At 39.3% G+C, this 27,607-nt stretch overlaps 1 protein-coding gene across 1 annotated transcript; it reads left to right on the forward strand.

Annotated features, from left to right (window-relative positions):
* DNAAF5 (dynein axonemal assembly factor 5) lies at positions 1 to 27,541 on the forward strand. Its single transcript, XM_039560525.1, is given in 15 exon segments — positions 1 to 294; positions 296 to 517; positions 519 to 537; positions 1,124 to 1,308; positions 2,351 to 2,475; positions 2,914 to 3,029; positions 7,057 to 7,289; positions 9,689 to 9,901; positions 12,015 to 12,158; positions 16,045 to 16,213; positions 18,925 to 19,072; positions 23,133 to 23,283; positions 24,598 to 24,754; positions 25,934 to 26,125; positions 26,633 to 27,541. Coding segments are annotated over 15 exon segments (2,508 nt in total). The 3' UTR covers positions 26,773 to 27,541.
* The last annotated feature ends 66 nt before the right edge of the window (positions 27,542 to 27,607 follow it).

Consider the following 27,607-nt stretch of genomic DNA (forward strand, 5'->3'; position numbering starts at 1 on the left):
ATGGCGGGGGCCGAAGCGGCGGCCGCGGTGTCGCAGGCGCTGGCGCGGCCCCTGAGCCTCCTCCAGCAGCCCGACTGCGGCCGGGCGGCGCGGCTGCGGGCGCTGGAGGACATCCGCGCCGAGCTGCAGGGCCGGCCGCTGCCGGGCGCGGTGCTGCAGGAGGTGTTCGCGGCGCGGCTGCTGCGGCCGCTGTCGCGCTGCCTGGCGGGGGACGCGGCGGAGCGGTGCCGGGAGCTCGCCCTGGAGCTGCTCCGCCACGGGCTCAGCCACGGCGAGCGGCCCTGCGAGGCGCTGCCCCGTGCTGCTGCCGGCCCTGGCCCAGCGGCTCTGCCCGCCGCAGGGCGCGGAGCCCAGCGAGGAGCTGCGGCTCGGCCTCGTGCAGCTGCTGAGCCTCCTGCTGCAGCGCTGCGGCGCCTCCGTGGCCCCCTACCTCGGCGACATCGCCCGCATCCTCCAGGCCACCCTCCTCGACCACTATGCCGAGGTCCGGCGGGAAAGTTGCGGGTGTGCCGTGGCCTTGCGCCCGGGCCGTGCCAGGTGGGGCTGAGGGTTGGGCAGCGGGGGGATGATGTGATGGGGGCTGAGGAGCGGACGCAAGGAGGGAACAGGGATGCAGGCAGGAGAGAGATGAGAGGTCGCGCACACCGTCACAGGTGTGCTTTACAGGGTTTGGAGGATCTCTTGGAGAGGATCCATGCCAGGAGTGTAGGCTGAGCTCTTAACGTGTGGGTAGTAGCAGGAGGAGGGGCTAGGGGAGGGTATGTGGGCCGTGTTCAGCTCTGATACTGGATAAAGTTAAAGCTGCCTGCTACATAAACACAGCAACATTAGTCAGGCTGCTGTTCATAGTGTTACAGAAATCATGTTGCTCCAGATCTGTCACTCACATAGAGAAAGAAATAGAATTACAGAACAGCGTTAACCTCCCACCCAAATGCATTAGTCCACCCAAAATCATCTTGTAGTGCCGGCCCCAGCAACTGTTGGGTGTCATGGATCAGAGAGTGGTTTGGGTTTGAAGGGACCTTAAAGATCATCTAGTTCCAACCCCTTACCATGGACAGGGATGCTGCCCACTATGGGAACTCACGTGGTTGATGTTTCTGCCTTTCTGCCCTAACAGAGCACTTCCATATGCAATCAGAGTCTCTGATAAAACCCTTAATGCAGACAATTTCCCACCAACACTACAGAGTTCGTGTTGATGTGATTCAGGCCACTGGAGCAGTGATACAGTTTGGGAATGGAAAGTCTGTGGATGATGTCCTGTCTCATCTGGCCCAGAGATTATTTGATGAGATTCCCAAGGTGTGCTTTTCTTCCTTCTTTCCTCAGTATTTATTTTAAATCTGTTTAAAACCCATCCCATGGGTGGCTTTCTTGGTGTTTCTCTCCCTGCTTCCCTAATTTTCAGGGATTTAATTCAGCTGAGGTCTGTATATATGTTTGTCATGGTTTAATCCCAGACAGAAATTAAGGACCACACAGCCCCTTGCTCACTCCCAGCTCATGTCACCTGTCCTGGCATTGCTCCCTCAGCTGTTTGTGCAGCTCCTCACTAGCAGAGCTTGAGACACCCAAAAGTCCTTGACTTAGGGTAAATTCTACTTAGCAACAAGTAAACGTCAGTGTGTTACCAGCATTGTTCTCGTACTAAATCCAAAAAGTAGCACCATACCAGCTGTTAACATGAGCTCTGTCCCAGCTGAAACCAGGACAATGTCCCACCCAGCCTTTATCAGTTGTAAGCTATCCCAGACCAAGGCTGGTGGCTGCTGTCTAGTTCAGCAGGGTGTTGATTGTAGGTACCTTTTTGTTCTATGGGTGCCTTCAATTCTGTCTTAAATTCTCTGTCACATCTCTCTGGGCCTTAATTCTATGGCCTTTTCAGATCCTTAACAAACATGGTATGGGTCCCTTTATAAGATGCAACTGAAGCAGTAATTTTAAAAGTAAGCATTCCTTTGTAGTAAACAGAGAAAATTTCCTTCCAAAGATGTGCTTGGCTAGATGCAAATTCCAGGGAAATGTACATTTCTTACATTCTCAGGAAGGAATTAAGCACGAGAATTTAGTTTTCTGAGTTAGGTTTGTATCTTGTCTTCCTCTCAGAGCTGTGCTTTTGTGCAGCAGTCTAAGACTGACTAAGCCAGAGTGAAAAATGAGAATGTGGTTCCTTGTGTGTTCCTTAAGATGCTTCCTGCAAGTGAGGAAATGCTGAGTTCTTGTAATTTATTCTGAGACTATTGATGTGCTTCTCGTGGTCTTATATACAGAGACCAAATATTATTTTTAGTATTTTTCTGTTATTTTCCTGACACATTTAAAATAGGTTTTTGTATCCCTGTAGGTACGGCATGCTGTAACAACTGTCATTGGAGAATGGTTGTTGCACCTACGAGACAGATACTCATATTTTCACAAGTTGATCCCTCTGTTACTTGGCAGCTTTAGTGATGAAATTCCTGAAAATATGTAAGTAGAACATATTTTCTTTTTTTTTTTTTTTTTTCCCCCTTAAGTAGATGTCAAAGAAGTGTTCCTAAGTTCATAGATGTCTTGCTTGGAGGACAAAACTCCCACTTTTGTTTGTTTGCTTGCTTTTTCTTAGACTGAAAATGTTAGCATTATCTTCAGTAACTTTTGTTATACTGTCCTTTTATGCTACATTCAATTAAGTGTGAGAGAAAAAAAGACAGGGGTGGACAGAGGCAGAATTATGCCTTGGAAGAAGAGGCCTCTGTCCACTGAGTACAAAAGAAGCATAAACTCTCAACTTAATGTGCCTAGGCTAAAGGGCAGGAATGCTTCATCTTTCAGCTGAATTTAAGTAGGCAACTTTTCCAGAAGTCTCATTTTAAACTGCTTTTCTTTTGGGGGCTTGGTGGTATAAAACTCTTATTTTATATCTAGGAAACTGGCTTGGACCTATTGGGAAAAGATAGGCTTGCAGTGGGAGAAAGAGAATGAAGAAGATTTGAAGGATAAGATGGATTTTAGTGTTTCACCATCTCATTATCCCAAAGGAGGTGAGTGTTGTGCTGAAAGTGGTTTTTGCTTGCTGAATAATCTCTAAGAGCTGCAGTGCAGTACTGACAGCAGAGCAGGATGTGTAATATTCATTACAACATGTAATATTAATGTAGAGAGGTACCACATATAAAAAATATAATAGATATAATTTATTTATATAAGATTATTTAAATTATTCCTGTTAAGTTTAAGTTTTAAAAACTGATTGTTCAATAACCTCATTAATTTTTTTCTTTTCATTAACCCAAAAATTCATTTTGGAGAATGTAAATGAGGCTGCCTATGCTGGAAAAAAGGTTAAGCAGTGGTGCAGAAACAGCAGTAAGTTCTACATCAACCAGCAGCCAGGTGCACCGTGGGCACAGAAATGACTGGAAAGGAAGGCAGGAGGAAAGAACCTGTGAGCTGAGTCCTTGAGTAATGAGTGCTGGTCACAGCATTAATGATCCACATAATTGCTGTGGAAGAAAAATTTGCAATGAAATTATTTCAGACTTCTCTGTGAGACACTGGGATGCTACCTAAAATCTGCCAGTGTACATGAAGAATGTGGGAACAGAGTAATTTCCTTTATTATACACAAAAGCCCCGAGATATGCAGAATGGATAGTTTACTTTTTAGTAGCATATGATTTATAGGTGGCTTTCAAACGTTGTGTTTGCAGTAGCTTGAAGCTTGTTTCCTGTCTTGGGTTCACAAAGTTAATGTTTAAAAATATGCATATGGAAGTTGGGGGGAGAGAGAGTTTAACTGGCTCATTTATTGATTTCTATGCTCATATTTAACTGAACAAAAACTCTTTTGGTGTGAAAGAACAGGTTCATGCTTGACTTGTGCCTACATGACAATCACATCACAGAATACCCAGCAGCAAAACCCTTTCCATGACAGTGGGTTCCGGAGTTCTTTCTTCTTTGAAATTACACTTCTTTTTTTTCTTTAAAGTTGTTTTACTCAGTGATGGTTGAATGAAAGGGGAAGTGCTTCATAATGGTGACTGGTTTGACAGAACTGTTTAGCTTTGAAGGCAGGCAAGTTGATCTGTCATCCTTCCCAATCTTTTTTCTTTCCTCCTTATTTTATACATAAGTTTACCTCGGGGGTTTGGAAATGCTAAAGAACACTTTTACTTCCACTAGTCATGGCAGAAACATATTTCTTCTTCTGGCAGTCAGGGAATCTTTTAACAGACATAAACTGATGAAGTTGAGTGTCTAAGCTCCAGTCACTTATTTTGCAATGGCCATGATATAGTGAAGGCCATAAAAGGTTTGATATCACTGTCCTTGGAACAGTGATTACCATTTGTACAGCTGATGGGGTTACCTCGGTCAGTTTTCTCTTGATGTGTGTTGGGGTTTGTGTGTGTAAGCTTTTTTGGTGGGGCTTTTTAGAAAGTGACATCTACCAATTACTTCATAATAAATGATATGTGATCTCCCAGATAATCTTCTTAGCACAATAAATATGCTTCATGAATTTGGGCAGCATTCCAGCCCTACATTAAACTGAATTTTCATGCATTTTTCTTGGTAGAATGATGCAGTTAAGGCTTGAATGTGACATGTGTGTGTATTTATATATATGTGCACATGTAACTAAAGAATATTTTAAAGAAATGACCTGAAAATTTTGGACTTGACTCCCAATTTAATGGTGACTTTTAGGTATCATTTCTTGCTGCTTGTCTTTACTTCAAAATTGTAAGTCTTATTAATGGTCAGGCTTGATGTGACAAATAGAAGAAAAATCAGGGGAAAGGATGATTGGCTGCTTAATCCTACAGGTACAAAACTTTATCAGAGACACTAATACACCTTAGTTCTGAGTCATAATTTGTGGTGTCCTACCACAGACTGTGTATGGTTGTTACTGTATGTGTCCTTTCTGTTTGCTCTCCACGAACATTTGGTTGGTTTGGTTTTTTTGGGAGGGAGGTTTGTGTTGTTTTTTTTTTTTTTTTTAATATGATAATGATGTATTTTAGCAATTTTTTTATTTTTAGCCATTTCTTCTGACTTAGGTGTACTGGAATATTTTTTTCCAACTATGAGTCTGTAGTAGATTTTACTTAAGTGGCTTTGTCCAGCTGTCAGACTAATGGAGCTGCTGTAGGAGCCCCCTGCTTTGATCTCCCAGTGACAGATCCTGCAGGTCAGGGGGGACCAGAGGGAGATTCATACCTGGTGTCATCCAGCCAACTGCACAGCTTGCACTGAGCCCCAGCACTCATTGCCTCAGGATACAGGTGCAGACAGTTTATAGCAGGGAAGTCTTTGACAGGAGTAGCTACAGGGATAAATGCCTGCATTTGAACATCTGAAATGAAGGAATTGCTGATAAAGAATGGTCCAAATTCTTCAAACAAAATTCTGCCTCGGGTCAAATAGGATGCCAGTCTGTATTTGCTGTCTCAAGTTGATTTTTTATTTGACCTTTTGCTACTCATTGTCAGTTTTCATAATCCAAAATGTTTCCTCCATTGACAAAAGAAGCAGCAATTCATGTCCTGATGCTTATTTTTTCCCCTAGTTAGGTATTTCATAGGTATTTCTAAGCCTTTGGTATCCTCAGACCATTTACTTTAGTCAGTTTTCCTGTTAGCATTTGTAGTTACACAGGCCAGTGCAGGAAAATATCCTGAGACAGCTCAGTCATTTTCTTCCTGAGCCTTAACAGGAGAACTCTGTATCAGAAATAAAAAATGCACTCACACATTCAGTGTATTTTGACACCTCATAATGAATGATGTCTCCTTCTTAAAACAGCATGTGAACATTGTGAGTGGCAATTATGAAATCATGGTTCTCAAAGAACAGCTTCTCAGATTTTGTTTGTATAAGCATATACAGTGTTAAGCAAAGAAAATAGACTGTAGGGAAAAAACAATCACGAAAAAAGTTTATTGCTGTTGTTTGGAAAGGACTGTCACAGCTTTATCTGTAAAGTACAGAGGAGGATGTTTGTTAGATGCTTGTGATATTGGTCAAGTTGCTTTTCTTAATCTCAGTGATTTATAAATTAACTAACACGTAAATTTGATGATTACCAAGACAGTACAGTGGGCATTTGTTGGGAAAGGTAAGCTGATTAGTTCTCCAGAAGTCTGCATCCTTTGTTGAGGCAGGGAATATGTATTTGTAACACTTCAGGGTTCTGTTTAAAATCAAAAGATAACCACAAAAACTCACTTTCCACAAAGTCGTTACAAATTAAATTCAGTCTTAAGAAAAAAAACCATATCCCTCCCAACTCCTGTATCATCTTCCATACCATTTTAAATGTACTAGTGAATTTTGAATTGAGTCATTGAAGAGGCACTTCAGTGAGCTGCTTTTCCTGGAAAAGCCTTAGAAAGGAGATTATATAATAGCTGTGATTTTTAAACCACTATCAGTTTGTTGGCCTGATCTATTGCACAGCATCTGTACAAGCCATAGTTCTGTGCCGTTTCTGCCTTCAATTTGCCAGATACACTTTTAACCTTTTCCTTTAGAGGGCACAATTGACATTGTCTGTTTTACTGCTGTTCATGTCGTCTGGACTATTTGTGACTTCTACCTTTCTTTCCTCCTCCAAATTATATTTAACTCAGCATTTGCATGCAAAAGTCTTTCTTCTGGTTATCTCTGTGTGTTTCAGTTTATTTTTCATGGGATTTGTGTTGCTATCAAAATTAAAAGGAAATTATTGAGCTGTGTTTTCCACAGTGGGTAAACACACATTCAGTTTCAATTCTCTTTCTCTTCTCCTTCTGTAAACATTTTAAAACACGATATCTAAATCACCATCCAGTAATAAATACATAAATATTCAAAGAGCTGTGTGGAGTTTTAATTCTGCAATATATATTAAAGTAATGCAACTTGCACCAGTAAATTCCTCAGCAGCATTTGGAATATTTTTTTCTATGCTGAAGCAGACACCCAGAGCTCTTACCTTGCAGCTTTTAAACTTTTATGAGGATTATTAAAAGGCTTTTCCTTTGATATTTCTTTTTGGGTTGTTTTTGTTTCTTCTAGAGACTCGACCAGGACTGGGTTGTCGGGAACTTGTGTCGAGAAACCTCTCCAAAATTCTCCCAGGTCTCTGTCATGATATAACAGACTGGGTTGAAAGCACAAGAATCAAAGCATCCCAGCTCCTGTACACATTACTGCTGCATGCAGAGGATCACATCACCCAGCACATGGAGCTACTGCTTAGAACTCTGTACCAAGCGTGCTTGGATGAAGAAAGTGAAGTGGTTAAAAATGTAAGTTTGATCTGTTAAAGTAGCTGTTGTACACAGAATAAAGACTTTATAGACTTCAGTCTGTCTTCTGAAGGTTGACTTTTCCTTAGGTCACTGGTAATTGTCCATTAGGAAGGATCAGGCTCAGGTTTTTTATGGATGTTAAAAACATGTGAACAGTATACTTTGCTATTGTGTTAAAATAAACGTATGCTTCTATTATTGGTATGGAGGCCAATAGTAAAGTTATTTAAATACTGTTCAGTTTGTATGCCAGCCCCATGAAGCATCGATAATAATCTCTCTGAAAATTATACGCAGTGGATTAGAGTGTAAAAGCCTTGGGGCAACAAATTCAAGGTAAAAAAATGTGCAGGTCATGCCCTTTCAAGTTAATTTCACTTATCTCCCCCTGCTCCATAATCCAACCATATATTGAGGTATGTTTATTCCATGTGATACCCATATTCAGTGTTTGAATCCTTGACTTAATGCTTGGAAAATGCAGAGGGGTTTTGTAAGGAATAGTTAGTTTCATCTTTTGTAACAGTTGAGTCTTTCAACACTTTGATCAACAACCCAGTAAAACAGATGCAGCTGAAGACATGAGATACATTTAGCAAAAGAAAGACAGGTGGTACAAATGCTTTTACAATTTTAAGATAAAATTTTCTGTTCCTATTTCTACACAAGGAAGAGGACATATGTATAACAAAAATATATCCATGTAACTTACTTCAAAGTTACAAATTTTATTGCTTTGGGAAATTGGAAGAATGTGTTCTGCTTACTGGATGCAGGCAGTCCATCCAAATGGCGAACCCTAAATTAGGTTTTTCTTTAGGTTCCTGCTCTCAGTTGGGCTATAAGAAAACATAAAAAATTGGGACAGTAAGACCATGTAGCCCTGCTGTCCGTGTCAAATTTCCTATCAAGTGCTTATTGCTATAAATCTAAATTCAAAAGTCTGTGTTCAAGCAGCACATAGCTGTCCCTGCCTTTTTGTCTCTTGGGATTCCACCACTAATTTTCTCACAGGTGCTTGCTTCTAAGAGATTTATTCCCTGTTAGGAGATGATTTCAGTATTTAATTTTACTTTTCCTTGTGCCAAACATAAGATTCAGCAACTTTGGTCTTGAATGCCTTTTATCTCTTAAGTGATGCTGCTTCCCAGGGTACTGTGATAACCTCCTGTACAGTTTGTCACTGTAGAAACCCATTTCAGAGCAGCCACCAACCTGGAAAATGTCCATATCTTTCTCCAGCCTAGTAATACCAAATGATATCCTTTCAATTTTTTACCCTGTTAAAATGAGTAAATGGATCCATACAAATGTATCAAATCATATTTTTGAACTCTGTAATTGTATTGTCCAGTTTTCAGAGCACTAAGAGTCTTTTTCTTTCTCTGTGGCAAATATGGAGGAGGATGGTGCTCACATCTACACAGAGTATGTTACAACTCCTTTGAGTCTTATCTTTGTGAAAAGAAACAGCTCTATACAGTGCAGATTTAAACTATAGAACTCATGACTATGTGCTTCCATTGAGACTAAAAAAACTAGCATGATTCAAGTATTAATTAGGTACAAAAAAAGTCATAGCTAAATCACTAGACTAAAAATGATAGAGAAAGGGAGATAAGCTTTCGTGTTTGGGGAAATGAGCCAACCATTAAATCCATGGGATAGGAAGAAGTGTTCCTGTTGCAGCAGTAGTTGATTGGTTTTTTATTCATGCACATGATTGTAAGCATTGGGCATCAGTGAGGCAGTAAGCACTGGTGTGGTGGTTTTTTATGTGGAATACAACATCCTGATCCGTCTGCAAGGCAGGGATCAATGGGTGTCACTGTCATTGGGAACACACAGTAATTTAAGCCTTTTCAGTTAAATAAGTAAGATGGAAAGCAGTGGGCAGTTCCCCCATGGCATTGCTTCCACACTTAACTGGATCTGTAATGTCAGCTTCAAGGTATAGTACAATAACAAAAGATTCCTCCCTCAGGTTTTTATAGTTACAGCTTTTAATAAACGGGGGGTGGTGCATTAAGGGCAAGCCTCAGAACAGCATTTGAGGGACAAAATGCTAAACCACTAAATGTGCAACATCTGGTTATTCTAAATTGGAAACTTTATTACAGTGAAGTTGTACACTTTGTTTCCGTGCACTGCTTTCTCATGGAAGTTTGTCTGATGTGGGGAAGGCTGCTTGCATGCCTTATTATGTGCTTACTGAACACGTCAAGAAAATTTCTTCATGCATATAATCATTACTGAGTGAGTGGAAAAGGCCTACAAGGCAACTGCTGAAGCATTTAAAATAACAGCTGGAATCATAAAAAGAAAAAGGCTATGATATGTTGAATGGTCTTTGTGTTTTCAGGAAAATCCTCAAGTTATTCCTGTTCTTTTTTCAGAGTGTGAAAGCAGCAGAATTGATTGGAATGTTTGTCAGCCCTAAGGTGTCTTTGAAATTAATCACCTCAGCCTTTGGGCAGACACCCAAAGCATCCTGTGTAATGGTTCTGGCTGCAGTGATTCGAGGTAGCCCAAAAGAAATCTTACAGCCTCATGTGGCCCAGCTTGGCAACACACTGTCACAGGCTGGAGTCTGTCAGCGCTCTGAAGAGGTAAGGAAAGCTGGAAAACACGCAGCAGGATACAGGCTTTGACCAAACTATTTTTTCGCTTATTCTCCCTAAATGCTCCCATTCCTATCCCTCCCTTGCACACCTATCTCAGGATGTAGTTGTGGTTGTGTGTCTGAGACAAAACAGGAGCTTCCCCATTCTTCCTGGCCCATGTTGTGGTCTCCTGGGCAAATCTGGTGCTTCCAAAAACTTACCGACAGTCCACCCTCTCAGCAGATGTAGGTTCAGGTTTGAGAACTGCTGTAAAAAAGACTTCACATAGTGGTAAGACAACGAAGAGGCAAGGCAGGGAGAGAAGCAGATGTACTGTACTAGCAAAGGACTACCTTAGCTGGTCCTGAGGCAGAGTTTAACTCATGTTTTGAAATTCCTCGTGTTCACAATCCAAACAAGATCGTGCATTTCAATGCTCATCAATAAAAATGACTGAAAATTTTTTATAGTCTATTGTAATCGGCATGTCAGGTTTCCTAAGATTCCCTCTTAATGTTACCTGATTCTTGTTTTCTACTCTTATTTTCCATTTTAAAAGGAAGGTACCAGTACTTTATGTGTACATTTAGGAGCATGTTTTGTAAACTTTTGACCTTGGTTGCTGCTCTTGAGTGAAAGACTAGAAGGAAGACCTTTATCAATTAGAAATTCACTTCCAAGTCTATCCTTAGTTAATAGCTGAGCCCGAAGACCATTTTTATTTTACCATTTGAAGAATATTCATCAATTGCTATATAAGGAGATGAGAGATTCTCTTAAACACAGAATGGATATTTTTTAACCTGCAGGATTTTTTTTCCCTTCCTGTGTTCAAATGTAGAAATAGATCTGTTAGATGTGCACAAGAGGAATCCCTGTAATATTCCCCACAAATGAAATCCTGGCTTTCATTCCACCAGAAGTTTGTTAGACCTCTGCTGTTAAGATGACCAAAAAAGGGCCAGTGCTGTGCCTTGAGGAACTCTGACTTCATGTCAGATGTAGGCTTCCCTTAAAACAGTTACTCATGTGTGCAGACTGAATCTGGCCTAATTGTCTTTTTGAGCCAATGTAAGATATACATATCAAGTTCTTCCCTCATTAGGTTTCTTCCCTAATGGAATATGTACCAGTGATGCAGGAATTATCTTAATCTCCATGAAGCCCGTGGTGATTAGGAGCTCATATAAGTGGAAGCACTAAAACCTGATTGTTCAAATAACAATTCCCTGAGGTGTATCTGCGAAATTGCTGTGAGGTTTAAGCTTACCACTTCCATTGGCATTAGCTCCAGGAGTCAGATCCATCTGCAGCTGAAGGTTTGGCAGAATTGTTCCAGCCTTTAGTCCTGGAAAACAATCTCTCTCTATTTTAGCCAGCAAATGCTGCAGAGACACTGTTTAGCTAAGGATTGACCACGTCTGTGAGATTAATAACACTTATGGCTAACCTATTCCTAGACTTGATTTATTTCTTGGGAGTAAATTTGTAACAATGGCTCCTTCTGTTCCCTGACAGTTTCATGAATATCTGATGCACTTTATCATAGAAGTCATGGCAAACTAACTGACAACACTATTGACTTCAACTGGTATCAGCTGGATCAAGATAACATGAATTATATGGTATCAAATGAGATAAATTGGCTGAGATAAAAGCAAACGCTCAGGTTTCCTTGGTTTATGTATTTAGCTGTCATTGTTCATCCAAAACAGCCAAACATGGAATAATATTTCAAAGAGTTGTAACAAATATGTTATTAATTAACAAATTGCACTTTCAGAAAGAGAAAGTACTATCAGCAAACACTCCAAATTGCTTTGATGTTTTTATTCACCATTCACCACTGGAACCATTGTGTCATTAAGAGCAGGATCATTCATTTTGTTAACAGGACAAGGTAAATACAAACAGTGTGGGAGGAAGATTATATTGTATTCTATAAAAAGTAGAATATAGGTAATTAGAAGAACTAACATGAAATTACCAATATGTTACCAATGTAAGGGATTATGCAGTACTCAGATTTTATTACTGTCATTTCCCATATCTCTCCTTTAAAGAGAATGTTACATTTGCTAAGAAAACATAGTAAATATGTGCTTTTGTTAATAAATAGGTCTTTTATATGGAGCAGCTGCTTTATTGTGTACAAGCACTAATTGAGGTGTGCCAGGAAGACTGCAAAGAAATTAGCTTGCAGCTAATGAAAGTTTTGGTGAGCATCATGGCAATACCATCTTCTCAGGACCTTAAAGAAAAGGTAAACCATGAGCTGGCTTAATATTTTGTTGTGGTTTTGTCTTTTCCTATTGATAAGACACTTTATGTAAACAGAGCCATAATTATTTGTGGGGAATATCTGTGGCTAGTCTGAGGTTTTGCATCTCTCGCTGTACAGATTGCACATGATTAATACCAGAATTAAGTCTGGAGTTGGGTTTGCAATTTGGGACAGCAGCACCTGGAGAATTATTTTTCTTCATAACTTTGATTAAAAGCTTATCAAGTTAAAATACATTCTGGTTCCAAGGAAGGCCCTGGAATTCAGTTCTGTTTCGTGGTGAAAAGCATCTAGTATGGGTCTGTAGCTACATTTACAACTAGAATTTTATTTTTCTGTAAGTGTGTTTAGGTTAGTTTTCAGAATAGATGGCTTGAGGTGCATTACTGGAGCATGGGAATCTTGGAGCTAGATGGGGGCAGCAATGTGGCTGGAAGAGCACTTCATTTGGGTGGGTATTAATCACCTGTCCACAGTTTAGGTAAAGTTTTGGAACAAGAAGTTTCCAAGATTTTGTGTTTGTCACTGGATTCTTCAAAGCCTTTGGCATGCTGGTGGTGCTGGTTGAACTGTTGATAATTACTCTTTAGTGGATATAAGTCACTGTGAATGTTTGGTTATATGCAGGAAAAAACTGAAATTTATTTTCTGACTATTAAAGAACCATTCACTTAGAGGTCAAGAGTACTAATAGTCTTAAAAGTGTGATGATTTCATGGTGATTTTTTAATCTTTAGCCAAAGATCAGACTGATTTTACAGTAGTTGACCTTTTTACCTCCCCACAAGAAACAAAATTTAAACGTCACAGGAATGCTTTAAAATCGAGGACAGCTGTGCATGCCCTGATAATAGACGAGCTTTTTTGGCTCAGCATTATCTCACCCCCTTATTACCCCCTTATTTTTCTCTTCCTCTTTCTTCCCTGAGCTAAATATCATATAAATCAGCAAGCCATCCTCATGCAGTACAATTATGACCTATCCCAGTTGTCTTTTTTCAAGCACACACCTAAAGTGCAGTGGCTATTCTACTTCCTTTCCTCTTGCTCCCAGGCATGGTATTCCAAAGGCCCGTGTAGGATCAGTATTTATGGCCCCAGAGCTGACAGGCTGCCTCCGAGGAGGCGTTCGCTCAGAAAGCTCTGCGGAAAGAAATAAAGTGGAACAAAGCTTGAAACAAGTATTGAAAAGACTTTGCAGGTCAAAGAGGGGTGGGATGATGATCTGTCGTATGGAGAGTGGGATTTGGGGGGTGTTTGGAGTTTTTTTTGTTTGCTTGGAGGGGTTTTTTAGGCAAAAATTCGGTCCGGGTAAGCCTTGGATAGATGGATCTGGAATGTTTTGTGGTATCTTGCCTGTTTGTCCCTGCAGTGGTCTATAAAGTCAGCAATGTTCATTTAAAACCTTACAACTTCATACTCCTATGAAGAAAGCAGTTTCATGGAGATAAATCCTGATTTTCATAAACAGAAAACTTAATCTCCTGAGATTATTAAAGGTTTAAGATGTTCCTGCCGTTCCAGATGATTTTTTAAGTTGACAGTACTTTGGATGAGAATCCTTTTTCTCATTAGCCTTTCTTTCAGCTAGACACATACAAAATCTAGCAGTGAGATTACATAATTGCAATATTTCAAAATTGTCACAAAGACAAATATGGCTTGAATTTTATTTTTTTTTCCAGTTATTGATTATTCTGAGACTTCAAAGTGAGCTGTACAACTTGGAGAAGGCAAGAAGTCCCTGTTAAAATAGCTTAAGAACATGTAGAACAAAAGTATCACAGCTGCTGCACAAGTATGAATGTTTTGTTCAGAAAAGAAATCTGTATTCAGACTCAAAAGATTTGGAGTATAAACACAAATTATTCAAAATTTTGCATTATAGAACTTCAGGCTTTATTGTAAGGACACAGAAGACCACTGAGATAGTGGAGGCTGTGACCTGATGGTGAACACTCAGGCCTGGCCTGATTTTTGGCATTGTGTCCATCGTGTTTGAGGTTGCCTGGGGCTGAGGAATGGCCCAAGACCACCAGCTGAGCACAAGGAGGAGGGTGGCTCACAGCCCCAAAGACACAGAAGCTGTATCAGTTGTTGGAGTCTGTTAGGCATGAGTCGAGCTTGTCAGGGATTTAACTGGTGACCTAAGGATAAGGTTTTATTTCATTACCACTGCCCTGTGCTATCTTGGCTCTTCTTTCAGCACACAGATTATTAGCAGGAAAATATTGTGTCGTTAAAGTTGTTAGCTTTCAAACAGAGGAAAGAAAATCACCTTTGCTATTTATTTGTATTGAAGTGTGAGACACTGCTTAATGAGAAAATACGCATCAGTCTGCAGGCATGTTTAATTTATTCTCTATTTTTTTTGGTTTTAATTGCACTCTTGAAACCATGGAATTTACTTTAAATCATATGTGATCAATGTATTATTTTGTATCTCTTGTTCAATGGGAAAAAAATCTTGTGTGTTATGGCGGGATTATTAATGAGGAACAGTTTCTGTCCTGACACATTCTGTAAAATGCTCCAATTAATTTACAAGTAACTTATATGTAAAATATTCATTTATCTGAGTTGTTTTGGCTGTCTGGCAGAATGCTTCCAGAAAGGAGAAATCTATTGTGCTTGAGGCAGGCAAACCTGCTTTAAGAGTAACCTTTGTCCTTAGCAAATCCTGATTTATTTTTTTTTCTTAGAATTCTCATTTATTTTCTCCACATCTGGTACTTTCATAAAAACATCTTTGTCTGGCAAGTGATTAGTCTGGAAGAGTCTAAAGGTCCTAGACATGTTTGAGCTAACTTGTGTGGTTGAGTTCAGCTTAAAAATATTAAAAATATGAGTACAATTTGTAGTTCTACTGAAGCACTTGGAATCAAATGATGTCACTCCCAGCACTGCTCTCCCTCTTTCCCTGCTGGAACTGGCCCTGCTGGCAGCCCATGTTATTCCTTAGTGAGGTTCCTAACGGTGCCTTGCTCCCCATTCTTGATTCACAGTCTACTGAAATCACCAAGACTACAGATCCTGCTTCCAGCATGCTTTTAATCTCTTCCTTGGAGAAGTTTTTTACTTCTGGTAGGAGCCTTCAGGAATTGTAAAAGCAAATTTTCTTTTGCTTTGAAATACATCTGCTGCAAATGATTAGGAAAATCTGTAGGCATCCTTGCCAAGCATGCTCATGTCTGGAATTCATTTAGTAGTTCCTTTTACATGTTTCATTTGTACATGTTTTATTTGCATATCTGATGGAGTAGTCTTAACTCTAAATATGAAGAAGATATTTCTGATGTAACAGTGAATTTTGGTACTTCAAAGCAACAGAAGTTGAGAGTTTCAAAATGAACTTGCCCAGCCACTGTAAAGAGAGAGCATCTCTCATAATTAAAACTGGGGGGAGAAAGGGGAGAGGAGAAATGCCATGTGTTCTCTTACCTGCAAAAGCAATAGTTTTTGGAAGCTGCCATAGCCTGGGATTGTGAGAAATTCCCCCTATGTTAATGTATTAAAGCGTTCTTAAATTAAGGAGAAAAATCACTACATCTTTAAAACCACTAAGAACCTTTTTTGTGATGTGGTCAGTTTTTGGATAGGTCTGCATATGAATTAGAGACTCTCTCATTTTGCTGTTAGGTTGCTGTGTTCGTCATGATTTCATTTTGAAATCAGGACAAATGTTTCACTTCAAATAAAGCTTAATGAATGTAGTATAGACAGACATTAAGTATCAGTCTTGATTGTTTAATAGAAACTGAAAATCTTCCCATGTCCCTTCTGTTCTTACAGAATGAGTTTTAAAGGTTTTGGTTTGGTTTTTTTTTAATGGTTTCAGTTAAGTATCCTGTCTCCGTTTTAACAGGTGGAGAAAACAATGTCTTCATTAGCTGAAGTGCAGCAATTAGAAAGTTTTCATTGTCTCTACAAGCAGCACGTAATTCAGCTGATGGAGTGGATTTCAGTGTCATGTGAAGGGTGGACTTGCTATTCCCCAGAAGTGTTGCAGTTCGAGGTCATCACAACCCATTCAGGTACGACTTACTTAGTTCCAGTAAATGTCCACTCAGAATCTCCACAGCCTGCAGCCAGCTTGTGTTTAGTAATGAACAGTGTAACATTCAGAACCTTCACAAGAACACAATGGAAAGCAAAAGAAATCTTGAAGCAGCTCATATTCCCAAAGATTCCATGGCTGCAGGGAGAATTCTAAAAGCACTTAAGGAAAAGTGCACTTTCAGGTGAATGATATAGGTGAGGATTAAGAGGAGACAAACTGTTGTACCTTGTGTCCAAAAATCCATCTCTTTTTTTTCCATCTATTCACTAGTCTTTCAGAGGACACCACCTGTCTCTAACAAACACTTCCTCACTGTTGCTCTCCGGCACGTGGCTGTGCAGAGGTTAGGGACACACTCTGGTGTACATCTCACGTAGCTTCAGTGCTGCACACTGAGCACTCCTCTGCCACAGCTCCCCACGTGGCATCTCCAGCAAGGGACATGGTGAGAGGCAGTGCTTTTCACCTACACACCCATTTTAAGGTTATTAAAATGGCAAGTCCTGTTTATTTGTTTTTTCTTTTCTGTTGGTTGAAAGGGGGATGGAGACAGCCACTTCAGTGAAGTATCACTGTGGCTACTGCACATAGATGTGGACAGGTATGTTTTAAAGGAATGTATCTTCTATGTTTAACCCTTGAATCTCAAAAAAACTCACATCAAACCTATGTGAAGCACCCACTTGCTGGTTTGTGCAGCAACCAGCGTAAGTACTTTTTTGGTTTTCAACTGTGGAAAGAACAAGAAGTTACTTCAGCACAAGATTTGAGAGGCCAACTTTTCTGTATATTTGTGCTCCCATGTCCATGACTGAGGGACTGCTAGACAGTTGTCTCTGTTTTCCTTAATGCTAAATAAATCATCAAATGTCTGGGCAAACATTTTGGCTTGCACCCAACACTGGTAATATGCTATTGTCTGTGTTTTCTGTCTGACACGGCAGCTCCTGGAGCTATTTTTTTTTTCTTTCTTTTCATTCCCACACATAATGTTGTTTTTAATCAATTTAATCAGCTTTACTCAATTCATATTTCTCAGTTTTTGCTGTTTTCCAGGAGCGTATGCTTAAGTTGAAATTAGCAATGTCGTTTATTTTGTTTATTTTCCATCTGTTGAATTTGCTGTTATCAGTTTGATGTAGTAGTATCTTGTGAATGTCTCAGAACTCCCATGAAGCAATGTATCTTGAGTAAATGCTGTGAAAATAAAGACCTATTTGTTGGCAGAGACATTTAGCAAACTGCAGTTCAACACCCTGTATTGCTTCAGTCTAGACAGTGAAGATTTGGGGTTTTTTCATTATTATTTTAAACATTAAATTTTCAGATATTATTAAATGCTATTGAACTTGTTTTGGAATCTTGAATACTTCAATCTGTCCATCCCACATGTGAGGAATATTCTTGTCATCATAAATACCAGTGTTGTGTCTCCTCTGAAAGGATTTTCTGATTTTTTCTCCTCTGGAAGGATTTTTCTGGAGTTGAATGGAATGTGCATCTTAAGGATGCAACGCTGAAGAAGTTCCTGAAGGAAAGTAGTTTATTGCAAAAATAGAGCAGAAAGAGCATTCTACAGCAAGAAGCTTGCAGCATAAAGCATGTGTACAGGCTTTATGTACTCTTCCTCTTTAGATGCAGGCAGATGTTAGTCATTATCAAGGAGAAAGGCACAAATTTCCTTCAGTTGCAGGAAAATAACTTCTTAAAGTGTAGGGATAACAGCTTAGAGTTTTGTTTGACTGTTTATTGTTTAAATTTATCATAGGATGTGAAAATATTAACAAACTAAATAATTAATTTAGAAGATCTTTTTATTTCAAATAGCTTCTAAAATTCATCATATTTTAGATGGTCTTACAGGATGAAAATAAGCATTATTGAAACATGGAGAAGGAGTGCTGCTGCAGTAATTGTATTATCCAAGTTTTGAAGCTGATCCTTTCAAACAGGCCCTTTCCTGTGCCTCTGGGAGTCATGAACATCTCAAATGCTGCATGTGGAAAAACTTGAAAGAAGAAAAAAGAGTAGTTAATGCTGCTGTGTGGAGAGGTGTCAGAGTCAGGCCAGATTCAGTGTAGTTTTTCATTAAGTTTAATAAAACCAAAGCTTTGTGCACAGCCTCAGACTTTCAGAGTTACATGGGAACAGCATTAATCCTGCAGCCAAGATTCCCTCTTGTACTGATGGTCCCAGCAACTTGGGGTGTCATGGAGAGATCCATTCCAGAGTCATGAAATGATAGAGTGGTTTGGGTTGGAAGGAACCTTAAAGCTCATCCACTTCCAGCCCCCTGTCGTGGGCAGGGACACCTTCCACTGTCCCAGGTTGTTCGAAGCCCCGTCCAACCTGGCCTTGGACACTTCCAGGGATGGGGCAGCCACAGCTGCTCTGGGCCAGTGTGGTACAGCAATACCAGACTGACTAAATGAGATGTGGGGAACTGATCTTCAGGCTGCCCTGGCCAAAACTGGGGGTACCTGAGCCCGTGGGGAGTCAGCCTGGGAATTTGTGCTCCACCTAATACGGTGTCATGTGGATACTTCAACAGCTGCTGTGCAAAAGTGGGAAGATAAGAACTAATTTAACACCATTTATGTTACAAATTTTAATGCACCTACATATGAAACATCTAAATAGAGCTTACTAGTATTCTGAAATAAGCCTTATGTGTTTGTTTTCTAGGTCCTGTCATAGGGGAAGCTCTGGATGACTTTATTCTCGTTCTGAAGACGTGTCTTCAGCCAAACAAAGATCCCCAGATGAGGTTAAAACTTTTTACTGTTTTATCCCAGTTGTTGCAGAAACCAAGTGAAACCATCAATTCTCAAGGGTAAGTGGAGGTCTGATTTCACACAGCTATTTGAAAACTATGGTGGCATTAAGAAGTAATGACCATGGGAGTTATTTAACCCCTGTAACGGTGTCCATGTGAGTGTGGCCAGAAGAAGAAAGATTTTCCAACCATCTTCTACGCCTATTGCTCTTGCTGTAATTTTTACCAATGATTAGAAGGGTGGAGTGCAATAATTTTAAAAAGATGTATATAAATAGATGGAAGTCTGGACTTCCTCCACCATAGTCTTCCTACCTGTGCTATTACAGGAATTAAAATTAATGTCGTGCAGATCTGGATAGTTTTCAAAACAAAAATAAAGAGCTCTGGTTGAAAAGAATACTTCTTTGAAAGCTAAAATGGAGTTTCTTAGGAAAATAATTGGGAGGGCGGAGTTGTTTGGGTTTTTTTTCATTTTCTCCCAGCCAGCTCCTAAATCCTTAAACTTTGCCTGTAGTCATTGTAAGGAAATAGTTAAACACCCCAGTAAATGAGCATTTAAAAATGCCCAAGATATTTCGTGATGTTTGAAAAGCATTAAACTAAATGTTTGATAAGGCATTATTATTACTCTCAGGGACTGAAGATGTAAGTCTCCTGTTGCTTGGCAATATTTATGCATTGCAAGTACAATCTAAGTATAACTGAGGTGCTTATAAAACTCCTCATCTATAAAAATGCCAAAGTGGGCCTCTTTTACCATTATCAATTTAGCCTGGCTAATAGTGCAAACACTTCTGCAAAGTTGTCCTGAATACATAAACCACATCTGCTCTGCTTTTTACCTGCTGCATTTAGGATGTAAATATATTCTGATGCTTTTCTTTTTCATTTTTAACTCTTAAAAAACCCCAAACCAACCAACCAACCAAAGAAAAAAAAATCACAGGAAACATTCTTCCTAAAAGTACTTAGATAGCAATGGTCATTTATTTATAGGTGAAAGTGTTTTCACAATTCCAATGGGCAAATTGGCAATTGCTGGGCATTTGATATGTTGAACATTTATTGTGGCTCCATGAGGCCAGGTTAGTATGAATGTAGATGTATTTTTACCATTTTTAGATATATTTTATAAATTTATGGCCTGCATCCTATAATGAGGGGAGGAGGAGGAACTCTGGTGTTCCCAGTCAGTGGGGGATTCCAGGTAAGCTGAAGAACCTCTGCTTGTGCTACCCCAATAGATTTTGAGCTAATGTGCTTAAGACTGAATATAATGAAACTCTTCTTTTCCAACTGAAGCTTTGGTGCAAGGTGTGCTGTTACCTCTTTCCATATTTTCAGGATCCAGTGTTAAATTCCTGATGCATGTAAGAAATGTCATTGTAGTCAGTGCATTACTTGTTTAAATAATCATGTAACTGAGTGATAGTTACAAGATTAATCTAGATAGTCAACAATCTAGAAAAAAAGAAAAGCACCTTGAAAACTGTTTTAAGTGTTCCAGGATCTGACTATTTGTTTTAAACTAATTTGTCTCATCTGACTGGGGATGCAAAGCCCTTGGAGCCAAGAAACCCAACCCAGTGAGCTGCCAGCTTCATTAATATTCTCAGGAAAGGGAAATTATCAGTGTGGAAAAAACAGAAGAATGTTTTGAAGTAGTTCTCTCAGTGAGTATGGCCACACACCACCCCAGCTCTGCACACAGCAGTGATGGAAGTTGTTTTGCTCAGGGCAGTGGGAGTGAATGGCCTTTGTCAGGATGAGATACATCCAGGGAGGGTCACAGACCTGTTTGTGTGAAGGATGGTTCAGTCCAGCTCATAATGAGGCTCTGTCCTCTGACAACAAAAGCAAAGCCATGAATTTTACCAGTAGGTTTATCTTCAAGACCTAAAAGCAGTGGAAGCAGCTAAATGCCTCTTTGAAGTCTTGATCCTGCTTACCATGGACACAGCAAATGTTTTCATGTAGGAGGTAACGTGTAGAGTTTTTGTGTTTGAAGCATTGCTCGCAAAACATTTTTTGAGGTTTTGATCTGTAAAAGCCAATCCAATTTTGGTTAAAATTACCTGGGTTTGGGATGTTAAATTTAAAAAAAAAGAAACAACACAAACATACTCATAAAACACCAAAACACAACAGTCCATGAACATCAAAAGCAAAGTGCAGCTGTGTCATAAAAGCAGAAAAGGAACCAATGCAGAACAAAAATGTATAAAAAATAATTAACATGGAATGAAAGTTTAAGTATACAAGTTCATAAACCAATTTGAATGCAAACCCAAGCTCTGCTTTGTACATCTGCATAAGAGCAGGGTATTAATGTCTCTGCAGATCACATTTTAGTTCTCTCATATCCAGTTGAGAATAAAGTATCAACTCTGTAAATACAAACACCAGAGACAGAGTATGTTCTTTCATGGAGATGACTCCCTTTTAGAATTAAGTTACACAGATTTACAACAATAAAATCTGGAAATGGGAAGAGGGAGAATTTAATTGCATCAGCAACAGCAAAAATAAAATCTTAATGAGAGATAGTGTTGGGAAGTAGTAGTAAGTTCAGTTGCACTCTCACATGCACTGCTGGCAGTAATTTGTTTAGCTCCTTAAAATGGTTCTCAGAGTTTAGATAGGAAGGTTCTTGGTTATTATGCTAAACACAGTTGTGTGGTCACCTAATTGTGTTTGAGTCTGACATAACTGAGTCAGATAATTGCCAGATACTGCTTTACTGATTCTGTTTCAAGGCACTAGAACAAACATTCTCACAAATAGCACAGCACCATGGTTAACATAATGCTGATGGAATTTACCTTTGTGTTTTGACAGATCATTTTCTCACTGCAGTTTAACAGAGGGTTTTATTAAAAACAGAAGCAGCTACTGATCAGATAGCACAGACAGCACAAAGTTGCTTTTAGCTTTGGATCTGAAAGGAGATTTGGAATGCTGGTGATCATTAGTTATATTTTTTCCAACCACTTTTTTAATAGAAAATTATTAATGCTCAAAAATATGTTTAAAATACCACATCTAAAGGATTTTACAGATTTAGACACATCTAATGGGATGTCAGATTTCTTGTTATTACTTAAGTGCCATCTGCTGACAAGAAGCAGCAGTGGATGGATCTCTGACTTCTTCAGAGTGCAAGGGCTCCCTTGCCAAGGGGAAGCAGCAGCCAGGTTTATCTATTTCCATCGTGTTGCAGGTGTGTGTCAGCACATAACTGAGGCCTGGCAGTGCAGCTGGTTGTGCTTTAGTCAGGTAATACCTGGATAACAGGAACACCTGCAGTGTGCATTCTTTTTTAAGTACTCACTGGTAACTGTTAGTTGTTAACATAGACCTGTTACGTTCCTCCTGTGCCTTGGCACATCACTAAAGGGGCCACTCATTCACCCTGGCAATGTAGGGCTCTTACAAAAGTCACAGCAACTTTTAACATTATAACAACCCATTCAATGAAGGAGGAGGAAAAAGCATCAGCAAAAACATCACAGATTTATGTGTTTGTAGTAAAAAACCCTAGTATTGGGACTGGCACCATCAGGAAATCCTACAGACCTCTCATCTTTGGGGGAGACAAGTTTCTGAGCCAAGAGAGAGCTGAAATATTCTGTGCAGGCTCCCTGCAGTGTCAGGGGTTCAGGTGTCATCAGCAGCATTCAGATATTTCACATTATAAATACTTTTCACTGGACGGTCTCAAAGGGCCTCACAGATATGAATGAATCCTCTCAGCATTGCACGGGGTGTTATCTCCACTGCACAGACAGAGAGGGTGAGACACAGAGAAGGTAAGTAATTTACCAAGGTAGCACTGAGTCATGGTCATTGTCTGAAATGGGACAAAGTCCAGCCTCTCCTTTCCATGAATGTTAGGTATTTGTTTAAATATTATCTAGAAAAATTAAGTTGTGAAAAGCTTATCATATACATTAAAATCACACTGGCTTGTAAGATGTTATTTATTTTTTTACTGAGTCTTTTTTTCCCCCCTTTTCTGCCTGTTTCTATGATAGAAAATTCTCTTTTACATCCTGTCAGTCTCTTTATCACTTTCTCATGAACCTTTATTTTGCTTTCTTATTTTTGGCTTCAGGCTGTTCCCTAGCTACCTTGAGACTGTGATAAAAGACATCCTGGCTCCTAATCTGCAGTGGCATGCTGGAAGAACAGCAGCTGCCATCCGTGCTACAGCTGTATTGTGCCTTTGGGCTCTCATCCACTGTGAAATGCTTTCACCAAAAGAGGTAAATTCTCTCTTTCTCATCCTTTGAAATCTTAGGCAGGAAAACAAAATAAATGCAAGGGGGAAAAAAAAGAATAAATCCTTAGGGTAAGTAATATTTTCAGAAGGACATCCAGTTTTCATAATAAAATTTATTAATTGTAATTGAATGTTAACAGCTGAAGCAATCAGTAGTGGAGGGATGATGACGTCCTGATAAGAGACCTGAGGCCAGCAAAATGCTGAGCTGTAAAACTGATGAGCATCAAATTTTGTGGGTATTTTTTTCTAACAGAACATCAGTTCTGTAGCACAAGATTCTGACCCCTGTGAACACAACAATTTGGGTACTTGACATGGTTGGACCTGCAGGCAGAGCCTGTGCAGCAGCACTGGAGCCAGCCAGGACGTGCTGTGGTGTCACGTGGCAAAGACAAGTTGTCTGGTTGCCTTGGAGCCCACAGGTCCATTTAGGGAAAAAAAATAACATCTAAAGATTCCAAGAAACGGCAGGAGGACTGGAGAGGGAACATGAAGAATACCTGTAGAAACTGGAGAGCTAACAAGGAGTACACTTAGGGAAGTCACTCTCTCACCAGTGATTAAGGATTAATTGAGTCTGAGGGGGGGTTTGAAGCTTCTTTGCTAGAAAAAGTAAATTATTCACTGAAAATATGTTAATATAAGGGCATTTTTAAAAAATAAATTTAATTAAAATGTTATTAAATGTTCACAGTGTTAATTGTTTTATGACAGACCTTAATTGAACAAAGTGCTTAAACACACAAAACTGGTTGAGTTCACACATACAAAAGCGTTGATATCAGAGACTACTGTGCTAGCTGAACTTTTTTTTCTGAATCGGTGCCTTAGTGCCCGTTTCGCATTAATGGACGATGTGAAATGCACGGAATTAAGGCAAATTCCGAACCTCCCACCGCATCCCAGCCCGGCGCTTCCTGTTGGAGTCAGAGCGCCATCTGCTGCTACCTGTGCGGGGCTCTGGGCTCTGCCTTGCTTCGAGGTTGGACAATTTTGGGGTTTTTTTTTAAAGGCGACTAAGTTTTAAAGCTTTTACAAGCTTGAACATACATATGAGTTACATCAAACTCATCTGCTTGTATACTGAGTGTTCCTGAGCTGGGTGATCGACTGGTGGATTTTCATTTTTCCAAGCTAACGTAGAGGCAAAATTAGAGCTCCGGAACTTCTCAGATTTTCAGGGTAACATTTATAGTTAATTTTTTTAACTAAGCAAACCACTATCTGGCAAAGCTCATGATAAGTTCTGTAAGACTAAGCATATCTTTTTCTATTCTTTTCCTATTAACTATAGATCTTAAAAGTAAAAGATGAGCTGATGCCCCAAATTATTGCTTCCATGGACGAAGACTCTAAAATTACTCGACTGATGGCTTGTCGTATTGTTGATGTTTTTCTAAAAGTCTGTGGGAGGCAGTTTGATGCAGATGAATTTAAGAACACTTACACAGGTATGTGCAAAGGTTTAGTAGACTTGGGGTGAGGGCATTGTTGTGTTTGTTTATTTGTTTGTTTTAATAAAGATCTCAGTGTTGAAGAATTACATTTTGCTTTTTTTACCTGAAGTACCACGGTTTGCTCAACTTTTGAGGGTTTGGCAGAACCGAGCAGTATTCCCAACGTCATTATCCCTCGGACCACTAGGTGGAACTTCACTCAATACTTTGGTTTGTGCAGAGCTTGCCAGTAGCTCATCTGCATTGCTTCGGAGTTTGGACTATGTGAAATAATGTGCTAAGTATAGTGAGAGCAGAACAGTACTGCAGTGTATAAATGGAAGTCACATTGTTCTCCGTGCTGTGTTTGAGAGCCAAGAGCAAACCATTTCAGTGTACCATAAATAGACCTGAATAGGTAGTGGGTTGGGGTTTTATCTAAAAGAAAGGCCAAAGAAGAAAACCATAATCTAGAGTGCTGTATTGTCAATTAGAGCTAGAAGCTGTAATGCTTCCTAGGATGAAGTTTAAGTACTAAACCATGAATCAGGAGAAGTACAGACTATTCTTTGTACCAGGATTTTTGTTCTTACATATACAAATAAATTGGGCTTTCCCTAACTCAGCATCTTAACAAGCGATGCTTTTTCTTACATGGCACACTGGAAATCTAACAACTAACGTTTTTATTTTGGAGAAATACATGTTCAGATAATTGTCAGAGTGTATATATCTTTGCATCTTGCATATTCAGGTAGTCTACAGTGCAGTCATTCACTGAAACAGTAATATTTAATTAATTTAATCATTTAAATCATTCAAATTATTTTATATTTTAAGTAATATCTAATTAATACAAATGCTGTGCTTTGTAAAGCATAGAAATACTTCAACTCTGTAGTTCTGTAAAGCATGAATAGACATCCAAATAGACTTTGTTAGGAGGAGTGCTAGATAATGTTCAATTAATCTAAATACTTCTGTATATGTCTTTTATTAAAAACGTAATCCAGTAATAATAAATGAAGAGCTTTTAGGAACAGTGCTACATGTATTTGTTATGTCCAAAAGACAGAAATACATCATAAATGCAACAATAATTTGAATGTTGACAGAATACATTTGTTTTTCCAAATGCAAAAGCCAGCTCCTCTGTTCACAGAGCTTTTTGGTTATTTATATGCTCCTTTTCAGAGGTTCTGAAGCGTCTGGATGATGCCTCGTGTGATGTCCGACTGGCAGCTGCTCACACCTTGGCTAATTGGTTTAAGTGCTTAAAGGACAGTGATGTGAAATCCTCAATGGAAGGTCATGTTGAGTTTCTGTACCAAGAACTCTTGATACATCTCGATGACCCAGATGAAAATCTCCAAAAAGCAGTCCTAGGTAAGAATTTCAGTCGTGTATTTTTAACAATGTTCTTTAAATCATCATTTTGAGTGTTCATGAAGCAGCACATACAGGGAGAGGATAATCCTGCCAGGCTGGAGGTTTCCTTTGGGTTTCAGTGGACATGAGCTCTGACCTTTTACCTGTGTGCAGAATGGAATGCTTTGCCCAGTGTTCCCCAGGGGAAGTAGCAGGGCAGCTGGACTACCAGAGACTTTACAGATGGTAAACAGGATATGGAGCACAGAGCCCAACCACTGCAGGGTGTGACCATATCCCAGCCTGCTGGAGGGGCTCTCTAGAATTTATTAGTGTATCAGCCTGTGTTCAAGAACATAAATGTCAAAATACAGACCTCAGCAAATGAGGGAGGGAGGAATTGTGTTGTCATCACTGCATCACTTGTAGAACAATTTCCAGGTTTGCTTTCAGCTACCTTGAGGGAACTTGGGTAGAAAAACACAGAGCAGCTACTGATTTATCAAACATACTTTTGTCTTACAGAAGTTTTAAAGGAAGGAAGCGTTTTATATCCAGATCTGCTGGTGAGAGAAATTGAAGGGGTTGTACATAAGCATCAAACACCGATCTATTGCAATCAGCTGCTACATCACATTCAGTCAGCCAAAGAGTCAGCTTTATGAATCACTGCTGAGACTTTGTTTAGGAAACTGATGTGAAATCTGTATGACCTGGATTGTTTTTGTATTTTCATTTGCTTAAGAAAGGCTGAGCTGAAAATAGATTCTTTTTTCTTTGTTTCTTTCACCGTTGGCTCATTTAAAAGTGAAATTGGCTCAATCTTGTGTTCTTTGCAGTTTGAACAGTTCTTTGTATTTCCTAGCAATAAAACAATGTTTTAATTCACTTTGCATTGGTTTGTCAGATACAAGGTTTAAAGGAGGAATGCTTTTTCAGGAATTTAATTTTTAGATTATTGAACAGTGTAATAATTTAGTGTCAGAGTTACTAGTGTAATACAGCAAGGATCCAGTCTTTCAAAAAGCACTTCAAACTGGATAAAAGCAGACTTCACAGAGTCAAGTCTGTGATCATCAGTTTTATTAGGAGGGAAAAAAAGCAGCCAAACTTCTCTTGCATAATGCAGCTAAGTGTATAATGTTCTGAATATTCATATTTATGCTGGTATAATAGGGACATAGTAGGTGGCACTAAAAGAATAGTTTTTACTGTTATTGTATTACATTTCATGACTGAGAGTAAAGCTGAATGTTTTTAATTAAGGTTTATACATGGGAAGAAATGTGCTGTTTTGTCATTTAGATTAACAGTATTTATATTTTTGTACTAAATTATCACATTTGCAGTTTTTATGTTTATACCGTTGTGCCTTGGAAAGCAAGCAATGTTTGCATATTACTCTGAAATTAAATTCTGTGACTTTAGGTTACAGCCTGATTTGTTTGGGGTTTTCTTCAATAGCTTTGTAGTATATAAGTTTTGGTGTCATCTTCTATT

This window comes from Corvus cornix, chromosome 14 (assembly GCF_000738735.6).
Source record: "Corvus cornix cornix isolate S_Up_H32 chromosome 14, ASM73873v5, whole genome shotgun sequence".
NCBI classification, from domain to species: Eukaryota; Metazoa; Chordata; class Aves; order Passeriformes; family Corvidae; genus Corvus; species Corvus cornix.